The sequence below is a fragment of the Bos indicus genome, chromosome 22, assembly GCF_029378745.1.
Source record: "Bos indicus isolate NIAB-ARS_2022 breed Sahiwal x Tharparkar chromosome 22, NIAB-ARS_B.indTharparkar_mat_pri_1.0, whole genome shotgun sequence".
Classification (NCBI taxonomy): Eukaryota; Metazoa; Chordata; class Mammalia; order Artiodactyla; family Bovidae; genus Bos; species Bos indicus.
Genome location: NC_091781.1, coordinates 55,341,792 through 55,358,626, shown reverse-complemented (window position 1 = coordinate 55,358,626; position 16,835 = coordinate 55,341,792). Strand labels below are relative to the sequence as shown.

General features: G+C 47.2%; 1 protein-coding gene across 21 annotated transcripts in view; it reads right to left on the bottom strand.

The window, feature by feature from the left end:
- ATG7 (autophagy related 7) overlaps window positions 1–16,835 on the bottom strand; it is a 293,009-nt gene that overhangs the window by 198,758 nt on the left and 77,416 nt on the right. For 15 of the 21 annotated variants that reach the window (XR_011563074.1, XM_070776866.1, XM_070776865.1 and 12 more), the window contains 4 exons: window positions 13,480–13,674; window positions 11,840–12,043; window positions 11,283–11,398; window positions 5,832–5,907 (listed from right to left, as the gene is read on the bottom strand). Coding sequence is in view for 15 of the 21 variants with exons in the window: in XM_070776866.1 (XP_070632967.1) it covers window positions 5,832–5,907; window positions 11,283–11,398; window positions 11,840–12,043; window positions 13,480–13,674 (591 nt within the window). In the remaining 6 variants the exon portion in view is untranslated. The remainder of the gene's footprint in view (window positions 1–5,831; window positions 5,908–11,282; window positions 11,399–11,839; window positions 12,044–13,479; window positions 13,675–16,835) is intronic. The other 6 variants (XR_011563076.1, XR_011563075.1, XR_011563078.1 and 3 more) reach the window with 1 other exon arrangement.

The following is a 16,835-nucleotide window of genomic DNA, read 5'->3' as shown; positions in this document are numbered from 1 at the left end:
CCAGGCATCTGAGTTCTGTTCTTTCTCTCGAAAGTGTAGGGGGAAAGCTGAAAAGCAAGGAGAAGGTAGAAAGAAAAGAAGGAAGAAAGACAGAGGAACTAAGAAACAAAGAAACAGACACCCTCCCAAAACCAAAAACTCAATATGAAGATGGCTGCTATCAGGGTCTGAGTGGATTTAACTATCTTTGGTCATTTATGCCCAATTGGCCATAAAATGAGTAGATCAGGTATAGGAACGGGTCCCCTGCATTGGGCCACCCCTGGTGGTATTTACACCTAAGCTGAGTTAAAAGCAGCGTGGAACCCAAGCCCACCTCGCCTGGATGGGAAGTGAAGGTCCAAGGCCAGAAACAAACAGAAGCAGCTGCTCTGAGAAGGCACAGCCGCAGCCACAGTGGGGCCTCCTGCTCTCACCTCACACCGGCTTCCAGCGGCCTGGCAGTACTTCTGGAGCATGGAGTTTGCGTAAGTAAGAACTAAATCCAAGCTCCGTGAGGCTCTTGGATGTTGAAACGAGTCTTAACCAAATTCAATGCCAAAACAGAAGTTAGCGATTTCGAAACCCTAGGTGCACCACAGAGGTCTTTGCTTCGGACAACGACTCCAACTACTGCCACTGACCACTGCTCACTCTCAGACAGAGGCCACCGAGGAGCAGCAGCAGCAAGCTGGGAACGAGCCAGCGTCGTCCTTGGAAAAACAGTGCAGGATGGGACTAATCCCTCCAGCCCTTCCCTACACACTCACTACTTCCGGAGTTTTACGAGATTCCTTGTAACTTCCTTTTTAGGAGGGTAGATAAGCTCCCACTTTACCATTTTAATGACAAGTGAAAGAAGAAGGGCCTTCCCTGGTGGTCCAGTGGTTAAGAATCCACCTTGCAATGTAGGGGAAAGTGGGTTCAATCCGTGGTCAGGGAACTAAGATTCTTCACATGTGCATGCCTGACTCTTTGCAACCCCATGAACTATATAGCCCACCAGGCTCCTCTGTCCATGGGGATTCTCCAGGCAAGAGTACTGGAGAGGGTTGCCATGCCCTTCTTGGGTGTGCTAGTGTTTAGAAACTATAATTTAACCTGTACATGAATCTCAGTGTATTATTATGCCTTTTCCAGTAAAAATATTTAATTCAGAAAGGATCAGTAACATGCCCAAGGTCACACTGACAAGTGGCAAGAACTTCCTCAAACCCCTTCTGTCAAATGAGCTGATGAAAATGAAATGAAGAGGCAAAGCTGGGATTCTAATTGGATCTGTATCATCATCGAGCCTTCAGGTTCCCTGCCATGTGGGCCTCCCACACAGGACAGCCTTATCAGGTGAGCAAAACTTGTGGGGCATGAGTGACCTCCTTCAACGGAGGAAATTATACCCAAGCTGGGACTTCCCTGGTGGTCCCAGTGGTGAAGAATCTGCCTTACAATACCGGGGATGAGGGTTCGATGGCTGGTCCCGGAAGACCTCACATGCCATGGGGCTACTAGGCCTAAGCACCACAGATACTTAGTCTGTGCTTTAGAGCCCGGGAGCCACAGCTACGGAGCCCACAGGCCCTAAAGCTCTCAACATGAGAAGCCGCTGCAGCGAGAAGCCCACGTACCGCAACTAGAGAGCAGCCCTTGCAGCAACGACGGCTGAGCCACAGCCAAATATAAAATAAATTTTAAAAAATTAAAAAAAAAAATTCTGGACACCTTATTAAAAGGTAACGGCCTGAGAATTTGTGGGGAACAGCCTGTGCAGACAGGCCTGTGCAGCTGGAGCCCACAGCTCTAGCTCAGCTTTCGTCTGGGTGGGGAGATTTCCCAGGCTGGTCCCTCCCTGGGTCCTGCCCTAGTTTGGACTTTGTCCTAGTTTTCTGAAATTAGCTAAAAGAAAGAACTCAAGAGCCCAAAAGAACCATGGGGTTGGCAAGAGCAAACCCCTAGGAGGGGCATACCCGTCCAGGGTCTCCGTTGAGCAGTGCCTGAGGACCGAGAGTACCTTCGCACAAGGACTAAGAAGGTGAACGGCCCGTCCACAGTCAGATGAGAGCAGGACAGCTAGACGCATGGCCGTGGTGTTCGGACGACCACCGAATCGCCACGGCGCTTTCATTCTCTGAGGGATGTCCAGTTAGACGACCAGGAGCTACATCGGCTGCAAATTTCCATCACAGCTGTCTCACCAGTCTGCACACCAACTGCCTGGCGACATCAGGAGTGGCTTCTACATTTGGTAACTCCTGAACTGTGCCTCCCACCAAAGAACCAGAAAAGGAGGGGTCTGACCTCACAGAACTCAGTCGTGACCCCAGGAGCCAGGAAAAAGACAATCTTCTTTAAAAAATAAAATTAAATAAATAAAAGATCCCACTCATTGAGCAGCAGAGGGAACGACAGTATGCTAAGATGGACAGTGATCAATCTCTCTATAGAGTAAAGTTCTCTCTACAAAAGAAGCCAGACTCCAAAGAGCATGTACCATATCATTTCGTTTACAGAAAGTTCAAAATGAGACAGAAGTTTCCTGAGGTGTTCAGAGTCAAGAGATGCTTGTCTCTGTGTGGGAAGGAGGCCATGATAACTGGAAGAAGCATGAAAGGGGCTGTGGGGGTGCTTGGCAAGATTTCATTTTGATGTGTGTGCTGGGCATACACGTGGTATTCATTCTATGATAATCCAAGTTGTACACTGCATGATCTGTGTGATAGCGTGCATTTTATATGTGGATAAAAATGACAAATTGAAAACACATTACAGACAGAAAGGGGCTTATACTCATGACTATCTGCTTGTAGAATCCCGTCTACATACAATGGGCTGGAGGCTTTTTAAAAAGCACAAACCCATAAGCCTATTTTCTCACCTTCAAATGGTTTCTTCACGGTTTTCAAATGCAGTAAGAGGTTTTGGGTTTTTTTCCCCCCAGGCTGGGTATCACTGAATTTCAGGGCCTTCATGAAGCCTTTTCCTGCACTTGGCCAATCTCTGGATGAGCCAAATCCTGCCTGTGGGCCCACAGACAGAGAGACTAAGTCTCCCCCAGGCCTCCCAGGTCTGATGCTGGGGAAAGCAGAGACACGAGAGCAGGAAGAGAAGCAAGCTTCTCCAGATTATACAACCGACTGGCTAGTGGGTGGGTGGCCTTGGGATTCTCCGCTCGAGGACCATAGCTTTTCTACTATATGTCATTCCACAGGGGCCAATTAATAAACGCTCTCCTCTGGGGAATGGAGAAAACCGAGCCCGGGAGGCCCTGGGCTGCCCTCTGTATACAGAGCACACAAAGGGGCTGGGGAGTTCCTCTCCAACAGGAAGTCGTTTGTCTGGGAGAGCCAGGAAGTGGGGGCTGGGGTGCTGAGTCTGCACTGCACACAGCCCAGTGTTTTCATGGAAATGACAGTCTCCTAGTCAAAGCACGGTTGCATACATGGACTCACTCCACTTCAAAAAGAAAAAAAAACAAAGAGGGAAGAAATTTAAAGCCTCTAAATAGGGACCACACAACCCTGAATAATCGTAAAGTTCTTTCTCCACTGTCTTTTTTAGAAAGTGGCTAAAAATAAAGGCTTGACACTTGAAATAATGTAAGCAAGCAGTCACCCGCACGCACTGGGCCTTTCCCTTATATGGCTGCGTTACCCTTCAGCCTTTGAAAAGGCCAAATGAAGAGATGGCCAAAAACCAAAATAATCCTTCAGACGTTTGAAAACGAGGAGAAAGAAGTAGAAGAGTGGGTGACTGACAAACAATCACCAGGCTCCATGGGGGTGAGTAACACTGAGAAGGATTAGTTGCCATAGTACTTGAAAAACATGGGCACGCATTTTGACACGGGACCCCTTCTATAAAGACTATTTTTTGCCCTCTGGCCTCAGCACCAAGAAAACTACAACTGTGGTAATTTAACATCAAGAACTTCAAGACGGAAACTGGTGCGGGGCATGACTGAAAATTTAATTAAGGCCCTTCTCAGCATGAAATCTGCAAAGGAGGTGCAGGCACACGTCAAGGGCAGCAGATGAGGAAGGCGACTCGTGAAGAGGGGCGAGGGTGGGCATTCACGTAAGCACGTCCTCAGCAGAGGTCGGCTCTGGAAGCTTGCTTCCTCATCATGGGGCTCACCGCAGGGTCTGCTGGGTCCTACTTGAGGGGTTTCTGCAGAAAAGGTTAACCCATTCGTGTCACACAAATGCCCTCCTGAACGAGGGAGGCTGGAAAAGTCGCATTTGCATGGTGTTTCACGGTTACAAAGCCTCATCGTTTTAGACAATTCTGGACACAAGGTCCAGCACCTGGCGTGGACACTGGGGCTCGGGAGGTAAGTACCTAACGTGAGACTGGGGCGGGCGATTGGTGCAAGTGGCCCAGCGTGGTGACTGGAGGTGAAGAGAGAAGACGCCTGAGAGGCCCTTGGATTGCAAGGAGAGCACACCAGTCAGTCCCAAAGAAAATCAACCCTGAATATTCACTGGAAGGACTGATGCTGAAGCTCCAATACTTTGGCCACCTGCTGCAAAGAGCCGGCTCACTGGAAAAGACCCTGATGTTGAGAAAGATGGAGGGCAGGAGGAGAAGGGGGCGACAGAGGACGAGATGATTGGCTAGCATCACCAATCAATGAACAAGAATCTGAGCAGACAGCTGGGGACAGCAGGGGCAGAGGAGGCCAGTGTGCTGCAATCCATGGGGTCACAGAGAGTCAGACATGACTTAGTGACTGAACGCCAACTCCCAACCTGCAGGCCAGGGCCACTTCCACTCAAAAAGCCTTGACACAGCCCTGGTCAGAGGGCCACGCTGAGGTTTGGATTTCAGCATACCCACTGCCTCTCTCTGTGAAAGTGGACAAGTACTTCCTGTCTTCTGATGCAGACCCTCAACCAGAAAACGACAGGGCAGGTGTGGGCAGGCAGAGAGAAAGGCGAGTGAGGTTGGCACGCATCACCTTGCTCTCTGCGCCCAACTAGGGGTCTGTCCTCACGGCCCCCAGACAGCACTGTCGGGCACGCGCGCTGCTGCCCTCAGAGATGGCCCTCCTGCTACAGAGTGAAATACACACACACACAGAGCTCAGAGCCATGACTTCCAAGGCCAGAAAACCTCCAAGAGCATGGTCACAAACACTGGTGCAGAGGCAGCACAAACTTAACTCTTTCACTCCCTTTCACTCTCCACAGGATGGGCCTTCCTTAGGAAGCCTCAGATTCTTTTTCTGAAAAGATGTCCCACTTTTTGGTGGCACTGTGTACTTCTAATGGCCCTACCGTGCATGCCCGGAAAGACTGCTCTTTGGCTAAGGAATCGATAACAACAACAAATAGCAACACAGCTGGCAGCATCATTAACTGAGGGCTGTGACACTCTAGGCGCTGTCGCCGAGGCCTTTCTATACCCCACCTCTCATCTCTGCCACTACCAGCTGAGGTCGGTGTTCTGGCCCATATTTTAAAGATAAGAAAACTAAGGCTCTGAGTTTGGTGACATGGCCAAGGAAGGCCACTTTAATAACTGCAGGGCTGGGATTGACGCTGCTGTCTGGTTGGCTCCAGAGCCCGTTCTCTCTCGTTCTACTCCATCCGGGAGCCGAGTCAACACAAGAAATGCTAAATCAAGACTGGATAGTACTGTTCGTCCAGGGTTTCTTCTCGTCACCATTCTGCAGCCCAGGATCCCCTCCGCGTGCTCATAAAACACCACCACTGAAATTCCAAGGAAGCAGGAGCACCAGGAGGGTGGAGGAGAGGTGGGCTGGGAGGATGGCATGGTAAGGTGACCCCCAAATACTTTCCTGCTGCACCACTGGGAGGGGGCCTGGAGTTGCAACTTCATTTCCGCTCACTCACCTGGTGAGGCACGAGGCCGAGGGACGTTGGCGGCTCATTCATGCGGTCGTCACTGCTGCTGGCAATGGCATAGCCCCTAAGAAAGGCAAGCGGTGAGAGCTGCTCATTTCAGAGAAGTTTATGTTTAATTTCCATGAGGATGATTGAGAGGAGGTCCGCGGAGGATTTATAAGGATAACCCGAAACACCCTTTGCTAGGCAGTATAAGCCAGGGAAACAAAAAAACATACACAAAAAAACTAATTTTTCTGGTAGAAAGGTAGAAGAATGATAAAAAAAAAAAAAAAAAAAAAAAAAGGCCTGTGTTTTGAAGTTAGAAAGACCAGAGCTTGTGGCCACAGGCTACTTGCCGATAAATATTAATTCTCGTTGTCTGAGAGTCTTGTAAAACACCAGGGCACACTGCTGACGTTCTGAAACAGAAACCGTTCTGACCTTACGTTCCTGAGGTGATGTGCCTGCTAGTGCGTGCAGGAAGGAGAAAGAAAGTGAGGAATCAGCGCGGCAGCACGGATGCGCTCCGCCCCAAACCGCAGCGCGGAGTCTCCTTACGTCACAGAAGACAAGCCACACGGGCCCTGGTTCCAGCCCGTGACGACAACAAAGGTGGCCGAGTGGCCGACGTGGGGTTGGTGTCAAGGACTCGCAGCCAGCTCTGAAATATTTTACCCCAAATGCTTCCTGTCCGGGGGCCACAAGAAAACGCAGGTGCCAGGGAGATGACAAAGATGAGAGGAAGACAAAAAAGCTGCTTGTTTCCATTCAACTCGGAAGCAGTTATACTAGTTATGTATGCAAGGAGATCCAACCAGTCCATTCTGAAGATCAGCCCTGGGATTTCTTCGGAAGGAATGATGCTAAAGCTGAAACTCCAGTACTTTGGCCACCTCATGCGAAGAGTTGACTCATTGGAAAAGACTCTGATGCTGGGAGGGATTGGGGGCAGGAGGAGAAGGGGACAACAGAGGATGAGATGGCTGGATGGCATCACCGACTCCATGGACGTGAGTCTGAGTGAACTCTGGGAGTTGGTGATGGACAGGGAGGCCTGGCGGGCTGAAATTCATGGGGTCGCGAAGAGTCAGACACGACTGAGTGACTGAACTGAACTGAACTGATGCTACCGACACTACAGAGGCCGTCTTTCCAAGCACGCAGAAGGACTCTGAGTTACACAGTAAGTGGAATGGGCGTGTCGATTTCTAACAACCGGAAAAACAAACCTTTCAAAAATTCACTTCTTCCATGTCGGTATTACAAATAGCATATCTTAACAGAGTGCTTAAAGACAGAGTTTGCAGCCAAACTGGGCTGAGCTAAATCCCAGGGTTACTGCTCACCAGCTAAGTGAATTTCAGCAACATGGTTATCTTGGCTATGCCTCTGTTTCCCCATCAAAAATGGGACAAAAGAAAGAAAGAAAATGGGACAGATTAACAGTTCTTTCCTAATGTTTGCTATGAGGATTAAATGAACTACTATTTGTACCGTGCTTAGAATAAAGCATAACACAAGGTAAATACTATGTCAGTACTGAAAATATATAAGATAAATCACAGTGTATCTGTCACACAGTCAGATGTAAGTGTGTTTGGCTCCAGTCTGACTTTACCATACAACCTTGACAGCACTGCCTCTAACAGATATCGAGAAACTCTTAAATGGTTGATTAATTTTCTTTTTCTTTCCTTTGTTGTCTTTCCTTTTCTTTTTTCCTTCCTTTTTTTTTACATTACTTTTTAAATTAACTTTTGTCTCACTTTTATTTGCTAGATGAAAGATGAATTCCTTCTACTGTTTGTAAGTCATAAAGGAAGATGGTCCTTGCTTGGAGAAGCAGGGTCTCTGGACCATAGCTGCACTAGTCTCTGCGTCCATGCCGTGGCACAGACACAGCGTGCTGCACACGGAGCCTACCAAGAGCCCCAGGGCCAAGGCGGGACGAAACACGCCAGCCTACTCCTTTCCTTTCTCTCACAAGCAAGCCTAATGCGCTAAGTGCTTAATAAATCAAAAAGCTGAATCAGCTGAAAACCATTTTTATAACTGGTGTGGCCTTGGTAGACTCGGTGGTTAGGACCAGCCCTCCCATTGAGAAGACACAGCAAAGCTAGACGAAGTATTACAAAAAACCTGTGTTTGAAAGCGTGGGAGAGTTCCCAAGGTAGGGGAGAATTACAGAGCCAGGTATGTGAGAGGAGGGAAGCCCACAGAGGTAACCTAGGCATTTGCCAGGGGAGGTTCACCCGGAAAGCGATCGCCAGTCTCCAAAAGCAGTGGCCACTGGATCAGAGGCTGAACAGTGATCCTGACCGACTCATGGGGCTGATGGTACAGTCTAGAGCTAAGGTCTGCCCATAGGGAGGAGCCATGGAGAACATCCCAGGCTTCAAGTTGGGATCATGGCGGGGATACATCCTCAGACTAAGGGAGAGCCTGAAAACAGACAAGCGCTAACTGGATAAGATGGTCTAAGATGGCAGTCCACTTGGCCCAGCAGTTTGCCAGGAAGAAATGGAAATCACAACATCTGTATAATTTTTCACAAAATGGCCAGGACTCAGTCAAATAGCCAAGCAGATGCAAAAATTGAGGAAATTTAAATACTGATTGGACATGTGATAATATTAGGGAACTGCCTTTGTTTTTAAATGTAAAAACAGTGGAGATACATACCAAATAGATACATTTTTATGACTGAAGTACTATGTTTTAGATTTGCTTTAAAGCAAGTCAGTGGAAGAAGAAAAAACATGGACAGTAGTACAGATAAATGATGACTGGTCATGTGTTGGTAATTACTGAAAATGGATGGTGCATACAAAGGAGGTTTTATATATACACAAATGGCTTGTGTGTATGTATACACATAACATAAATCTTTTTTCATATATGCTTTATTTTTCCATAATAAAAAGGCTTTGTTTAAAAAAAAACAGGTATATGAGGAGATAAAAACAATAGACAAGAGGAGCATACTCATTAGAGATCTCACATAATGGGCATATCTGATAAAAATTAAAAGGAAAACATGATTAAATGTTTTCAAAGAATAAAAAAAATCACAATTTCAGCAGAGAACAGGAAATGTGTAAAATAAGATCAAATTATTTCTAGAAATTCTAGAACTGAAACATATAATAATGAAATTTAAAACTCAGTGGACAGTTTAACAAATAGACATAGAAGAAGAGAGAATCAGTAAACTGGAAGATAAGCCAAAAAGCAAACAGCCAGACTGAAGCAAAGAAAGACACAATGACGGAAAACACAGAAAAGAGCATCATCGGTTCTAACATGCAGCTGGGGACTCAAAAGGAAGGAATCAAGCAGAGGCAGAAACAAGGCTTTAGGAGATAATGGTGGAAAATTTTCCACCGTGGGTGAAAAACATCAAGCCATGGATTCATGAGGCACTAGAAAGCACAATCAGAATAAACACAGAAATAGGTATATAATAATAAATACAGAATTAGGTAAGTATTTCCAAATCCTGAAAACCAAAGACAATGAGAAAATCATAAAAGCAACTGAGGGCAGGGGAAGGGGGAGAAACTCCAAGTGCACCAAAGCAGAAGCGATGAGGTGAACACCTTGCTCCTCAACAGGGATAATGGCAGCGAGAGACAGCAGGATTACGTTCTCAACATATGACCAACCTGGACAGCATATTCAAAAGCAGAGACATTACTTTGCCAACAAAGGTCCGTCTAGTCAAGGCTATGGTTTTTCCAGTGGTCATGTATGGATGTGAGAGTTGGACTGTGAAGAAGGCTGAGCACCGAAGAATTGATGCTTTTGAACTGTGGTGTTGGACAAGACTCTTGAGAGTCCCTTGGACTGCAAGGAAATCCAACCAGTCCATCCTAAAGGAGATCAATCCTGGGTGTTCATTGGAAGGACTGATGCTGAAGCTGAAACACCAATACTTCGGCCACCTCATGCGAAGAGTTGACTCATTGGAAAAAATCCTGATGCTAGGAAAGACTGAGGGCAGGAGGAGAGGGGACGACAGAGGATGAGATGGTTGGATGGCATCACCGACTCAATGGACATGAGTTTGGGTAAACTCCGCAAGTTGGTGATGGACAGGGAGGTCTGGCGTGCTGCAGTCCACGGGGTCACAAAGAGTCGGACATGACTGAGTGACTGAACTGAACTGAACCAGTATAGAATTCTGTACATGGCAAAAATATTTTTCAGCATAAACATAAAACAAAGGCATCTTTAGACAAACAAAAACTAAAACATCTTTGTCACTGGTATTTCTAAAGGAAATGATAAAGGGTATTCTTTCAGCAGAAGGAAAATGACCTAGGATGGAAGCTCAAGGACACAGAGAGAAAAGTTTAAAAATGGAAAATAACACCAAAAGTAAATGAATTCAACTAGGTAACAGTAACAGTATCTTCTAGGGTTGAAATATATACAGAATATATACTCATTTTTAAATGAGTGTGCAGACACTGCTGGGTGCCTGCCCAACATCCATTCTCCTTTCCTATCTTGTCATAGTTTCGTTCAGAGGCAATGTGCCCAGCCGAAGAGCTACATTTGTCTGTCTTCCTTGCAGTTATAAGGGCAAGGTCAAGTTATACACGAGTTTTAGAATCAATGCATAAGTCTTCCTGGAGAGCCATTTAAAGGGGGTCAGCCTCGGGGACTCCCCTGGAGGTCCAGTGGTTAAGACTCCATGCTTCCACTTCAGGAGGCACAGGTTCAATCCCTGGTTAGGAACTAAGATCTCACATGCTGCAGAACATGGCCAAAAAAAGCGGGGTGGCGGGGCGGGGAAGCCTCAGTTGAACACAATGTGCATCCTTTGGTCATTCCTTTCTTCTTAACTGGAACAGAGAAGCAACCCCGAAGGCAGAGCACTCATCCTGTGACCACAATAGGACAAGCACAGGGAAGAAAGCCAAGAGTGGCTGAGTGCACGATGAAGAAACACAGTCTCTGACGGTACATGGGAACCCCTGTCTTGGTGCCTGCCTCTGAGCTTCTTGCTGCGTGAGAAAAATGCCTCGCCTCCATCTGACTAAGTCACTGAAGATGGATCTGTTACATACACAGCCAAATCCAACTTCTATCATACGTGATTCATGTATTGCCTTTCAAATGCTTAGAGCTAAGAAGATCAAAAATAATATATTAAGAGAATGAAAGCAGGAAGGTCCTAAAGCCCCTATGAAAATTTTTATCCTTCCTTATCATCAATTACCAAACAACCCTAGGAGAGTTCAGTTCTACAAGGACGCAGAGACACAGCTTCAAAGATCACATGACAAGTTTGAGCCCAAAGGATCAAACCAGGTTTTTTTTTTTTATTCTTGTTTTTTTGAGAGTGGAAAGAACAATACAATTCTCAGAAAAAAGTCAGACTGCGAAAAGGCCAAGGGAGATACAGAAGCTGTCTTTGTTTCAACAGCCATCTCTAGATGGGAAACTCACCCTTCTGGATGCTGCAAAACGGAAACCATCAACTCCACCGCCAGGGCTCCTGCGATCATGGCTAGTCCTGGACGGCTCACAGTGCACTGCTGGTCCAAGGTCCGGTCTCTGGTTGACTGTGGAGAAACAGTCATGGACATGAATGCAAAGATCTGTTCCACCCAAGGTGAGCTGTCAGGAGCATACAACTCCTCCATGATAAAGCTCTATCACACAGCCAGATGCTCACTGTTGGCAGAAATCAGTCAGCCTCACATAATACCATGTCTTGCGAGTACCAAGAAAAACAAAATAGACCTGTTAGGTAACTAAATAAGGTAATACTCTAAAAACCCTCGAGTACCCTGGGGACATTGGTGAGCGGGGCACAGCTGTCCACAGTCGATAATGCCAAGCAAGGCTCACGAGGGATAATGCCACCGCCCCAAATGAGACAATTTTTCTCTTTGTTAAAAGACAATATTTTAAATAGTCTTAAAGGAAAGAGCTGGGTCTCTTTGCCCTAGTGGGCAAGATGGCTGTAGGAGATACTTGAAACAATAAAGAAATCCACTTACATCCCCTGGGGCCACCACATCGTTGCAGAAGTAGCAGCCGAGTTTATAGCCAGGGATGTTGGCAAACAGCGATGAGCTCAGGAGGTCGGCAGACGCCATGGGGTAGCTGGGACACAAGTCCCCAGCTCCCTGATGCCTGGGCTTCTTCAGGCCGTGTCTCATGACAACGAAGGTGTCAAATCCCAAGGCAGCATTGATGACCAGCTGTGAGTTCCAAGGAATAAAAGACCAGAGTTAAGAGACACTTAGATTTTAGGCCATGGCTAACTCCATATTGGGTCAACTTAAAAAATCTGTTTTGTAATAAGTGTTTGTGTTTGACTGTAATTAGATTCTCTAAGCTAATGCTGGTATTCAACCCTGAATATTCATTGGAAGGACTGATGCTGAAGCTCCAATACTTTGGCCACCTGATGTGAAGAGCCGACTCATGAGAAAAGACCCTGATGCTGGGAAAGATGGAGGGCAGGAGGTGAAGGGGGTGACAGAGGATGAGATGGTTAGACAGCACCGCTGACTCAGTGGACATGAATATGAGCAAACTCTGGGAGACCGTGAAAGACAGGGAGGCCTGGCATCATGTAGTCCATGCGGTCACAAGGAGTCAGACACAGCTTAGCAACTCAACAGCAACAATGTTGGTAACAGCTACCCAAGACTGAGGGCTTACAAAGTGCAAGAGACTTGATAAGAGGTTAACATAAATTATCTCTGTTGGTTTTATTTCAAACTCCCAGCAAACGTTTCTTATTTATAGAAGAAGATGCTCAAAGTCAGAAAGGTTATTTCTATACCTTGCCCAAGGTTGCTCAGCTGGTAAGGGGGAAGGCATATAAAACTAAGTCTCCAGAGTTCTCAAAGCCACTCTTTGCAGCATTATGCTGTTGTTTGTCGTTTCTACAGAGATTTTTTTCATAAATCTCGTAGATTTTTTCACGTTATATAATTTACCCTTCACACAGCTTTTTAAGGAAAGCTTCTTTTAATTTATAATAACTTCTGTTAGTCATAAATTGACTCATTCTCCCAAATGTCTGTTTACAAAGAACACTGAAAAAATCAAAGAAAACCACACCAGAAAAGAAGACAAAAAATCACTCAGAATCTCACAGCCCCAACAATTATAATAATAGTTTGAAGTATTTATTATTTTCTCTCTCGCCCATCCCCCTCCTTTCTTTCTCCCTTTCTCTTGCCACCCTCATTCTTTGATAAACAGACATGGATATCTTCATATACATAAACATAATTGACATAAAATATATATATCTTATTTAACTACGTAGTATTTCCCAACATATTAAAATCTTTGACATTGTAGCCGGGAGCGGTTACACACTATTCTATCATGCGTATGCACCCTGACCTACTGAACCATCCATTCTTTCGGCCCTTCAAGTTGTCACGGGCCCGACCGTGGTGAATGAGGCGGAGTCTGCGTCCTCTGGGAGCTCACATTCCACTGTGAGCGCACGGGGCTCACAGGGTAACATCTGGGCTGCATGATGGTGCGTGAGGCCGACGGTCTGCAGAGGAAGCCCTTGGCCTCGGGTCAGCAGGCCACACAAACACCCCTCTGCTTCAGAGGTGGGGGCGGACTGGGGGGCACTCCACCCTGGGAGATGGGGCCCACGTTCTACCTTTCTCTTGCTCGCGGCGATGACGGCAGGCAGCCACCGGCTCTCCCGGGTGTCCATCAACAGGAAGACGACGTCGTGGCTGTCAATGAGCTGCTCCAGCTGTTCCACGTCCCTGCGGGCCTGCTCCAGGGTGACGCTGGAGAAGTTCACGGGGTGCCCCGGCATGGGGATGCTCATGTTGAACCCTCTGGCGTTCTGGGGACACACCCAGAGAGGGGGGGCTTCTGAGGCAAATGAATGGGTGCGATCTCAGAGCCTGCATCTCCCCATCACCTTGACCACACGGGGTCACTTACAACCTGACATCTCCCCATCACAACCACGCTGCCTCAGCCTTCTGCCAGCTGAGTTCCCCACCTTCTTCACCTCTGCGACCCAGACCACCTGTCCTGGCATCTCGGGTCCCTAAGGCTGGACAGGGCAGCAGAGACACACGGATCTAGCTCCAAAGTGGCAGGGGGTGGGAGGGAGGCACTTCCCATGTGGACAAAACAATACTGGCCAGAACTGTGTACCTTTGGCTCTTTCCTACAACCTGGGCCCAAGGAATGTCATCACAATGCCCTTGGCTTCCCCAAGGCCCTCGGTCCAGCCAGGCTGTCTCTCCACTTGTCCCCAGGTTGCCCTTCACTCTGCTTTTTAGCGTGGAACACCTCTAAACGGGATGTCACAACAGAAATAATTTAACAAATTCACCTAAGATTAGGATGGCTGAGAGTCTTGCCTTAATTTTCTCAGGGGCCATATGCATTAAAAACAAACAAAACCCTCAAAACTGAAGAACTCTCCTTGCTGACTAACCAGAAAACTAGACTGAGGAATGTGTAGATATTAGTCTGGTGGGGTGCTGGGCGGCAGCAGTGTTGTGCCGAAGTGAAGCTTCCTTTTCTGTCCAAAAGCAGGAGCTGCCCCGTGACCTGGGTTCTCAGGACTCAGGACTTCTCACGGGGCCTTCAGAAGAGCTCTGTAACTTACCTTTTCTTCCCTGCTGGCTCCACAAAAGGATGCAGATGAACTGTGAGTCACATATGCAAGCCAGTGACGCCAGGGACACTGACTTTCCCCAGAAAAGAAAGTGTTCTAGAATCACAAACTCCACCCTCAATCTCCTGCATAGCACCTGCCACAGGGAAGCGTGTGAAAACACCAGCTTTTTTATTTGTCAAAACGCCTTACATACTGTGAAAACAGCTCAGGGGACACAGCAGTAGGTCCCTTTACAAAGTAAAATCTATTTTGTAAATGGGTGCTATTTTCTTCGTTAAACCTAATATCTGGAATTCAAGAAAGGCACGGTAGTAATAACAGCAAAAATTTCAAAAAGAATTGAGCAGGGGGGGAAAAAAGGGTTGCAGGAAAAGATGCCAGGCAGAATGGACTTCACTAGGAAGGAAGGTTGAAAACAAGACCATTTTAATGAGGACACCCCAAAGATACCTCTCAGGACCTCATAATTCACTCATTCATTCATTAAGTGCTGTGTATCTGCTGCATACCTAATACTGTAATGAACAGTAAGAAAAGCAACAAGCACCGTAATAACAACAATAACACCTTACTGTCGTCTTTACAATTGACAATGTGTTTTAAATGATGGTTGCTCGATCCACAAAGTTATTGCCTGGGAATTTTAATGATGCCAAGATTAAAGCATAATTACTCAACCTCAATTTTGACCTTCTGAATAACTCAGACCCTCACCCCTATCTCCGTGGCTAACCTGCTTGCTGCAGCTCCAGCCACCAAGCCTGCGGAGGTGCTCCAGCTCCCGGCCTGCCACTGAGGCCACGAGTCTGAGGCTGCATGCAATTCAGCAAGCTGCAGCACAGTACTTCTGAGGCCTGGCTGCACATCAGAACCACCTAGAGAACTGTCTAGATTCCTAATGCCCAGGCTTTTCCTTGGACCATTTCAACTGGAGTCTCTGAGAGCGGGCCCAGGGAAGGATGCTTTCTAAAACTCTCCAGATGACTCAAATGTGCAGCCGGGGCGAGCGATCATTTACAGCAGTGAAGTACACGGACGGACCTCACGTGTCCAGCTTGATGTGTTTTGACAAGCTGCAGATTAACCACTGCACACGTCCCCCAGGGCATCGACTATCATCCCAGGCAACGCTCTCATATGCTTTCACAGGCAATCCCCAGGACCTCTACCCGCAGAGTGTGAGAGCTGTGTGCCCCTCACCCTCCCACCATCTAGCACCGTCAGTCTTCTAATTTTAGTCATTTCAGTGCGTGTGCAGGGATACGTCTTCACGGCCCTGATTCACACCCTATGATGACTACTGTTGAGCATGACATGTGTTCACTGGCCATGCACAGACCTTCCCTAGGAAGCCATGCTGGCCCAACCCTTCAGTCCCTTAAAAAAAAAAAAAAAAAAAAGGTGTGCCTGTCTTATTACTGGGTGGCAGAAGCTGTCCATGTATCCTGGATATAGGCTGTTTGCCAAATACATGTCCTGCAGGTAGTTTCAGTTTGGGCCAGCCTTTGTGTTCTCTTATTGGCATCTTTCGAGAAGCAGAAATTTTAAATTTCGATGAAGTCCTGTTCATCCATTTTCTCACTTACGATCAGTATTTCCATGGTCCTAGGAGTCTCTGCCATCACAGGTCACCAGGCTGCTCTCTTCTAGAAGTGTTCTAGTTCCAGCTTTTATGTTTAGTTCTATGGCCTCACTGGGGTGTCACCTAAGGGCTCAGAGTGGCCAGTGAGGTCTCTCCCTTCTGGATGGCTAGGACTCCAGTGCCTTGCAGCCTGTAGGGGCTCTGGAACCTGATTTTGCCCACAGCAGACTCACGGTGCTTCCTGCCCAGATTACGGAGTCCTACCCTGAGAACGTACAGAGCCTCAACGTGCTGCTGCCCAGACACTCTTTTGGAACTCCTTCCCTGCACGGCTCGCACAGGTCTGATACTCTGTCCTGAAGTTTCAGCTGCCTGGATTCTCATCTCTGTTTCCTCAGCTCATCGAGACCAACAATACCTCCTTGGGCTCCCCGTGGGCTCTGACACAAGCTAAAAAGTGCCTCCGTGCAACAAACCGGGACAAACACCTTCTGAGCCCACACTCTCATTGCCTGCTGGTCAGCATCTGCTGAGTCACTTTACACAATGTACCCGGCTGCAAAACTGGTAGATGCACCATGGCAGGAGAGCCAGTTCATCAGTCACTCATCAGGTTGGAAACAGACGTCCAGAGATGGGTTTTAAAACCCTCAGTGTGGCTCTATAACCCTACATTTTATTGCCTCACCTTTGGGGGGAAATGGTAACCTCAAGTGGTTATTTGATTGATTCAAGGTCAGTTGTTTTCCTATTCAATGAATTCAACCCCAGGATTAGGCATATTATT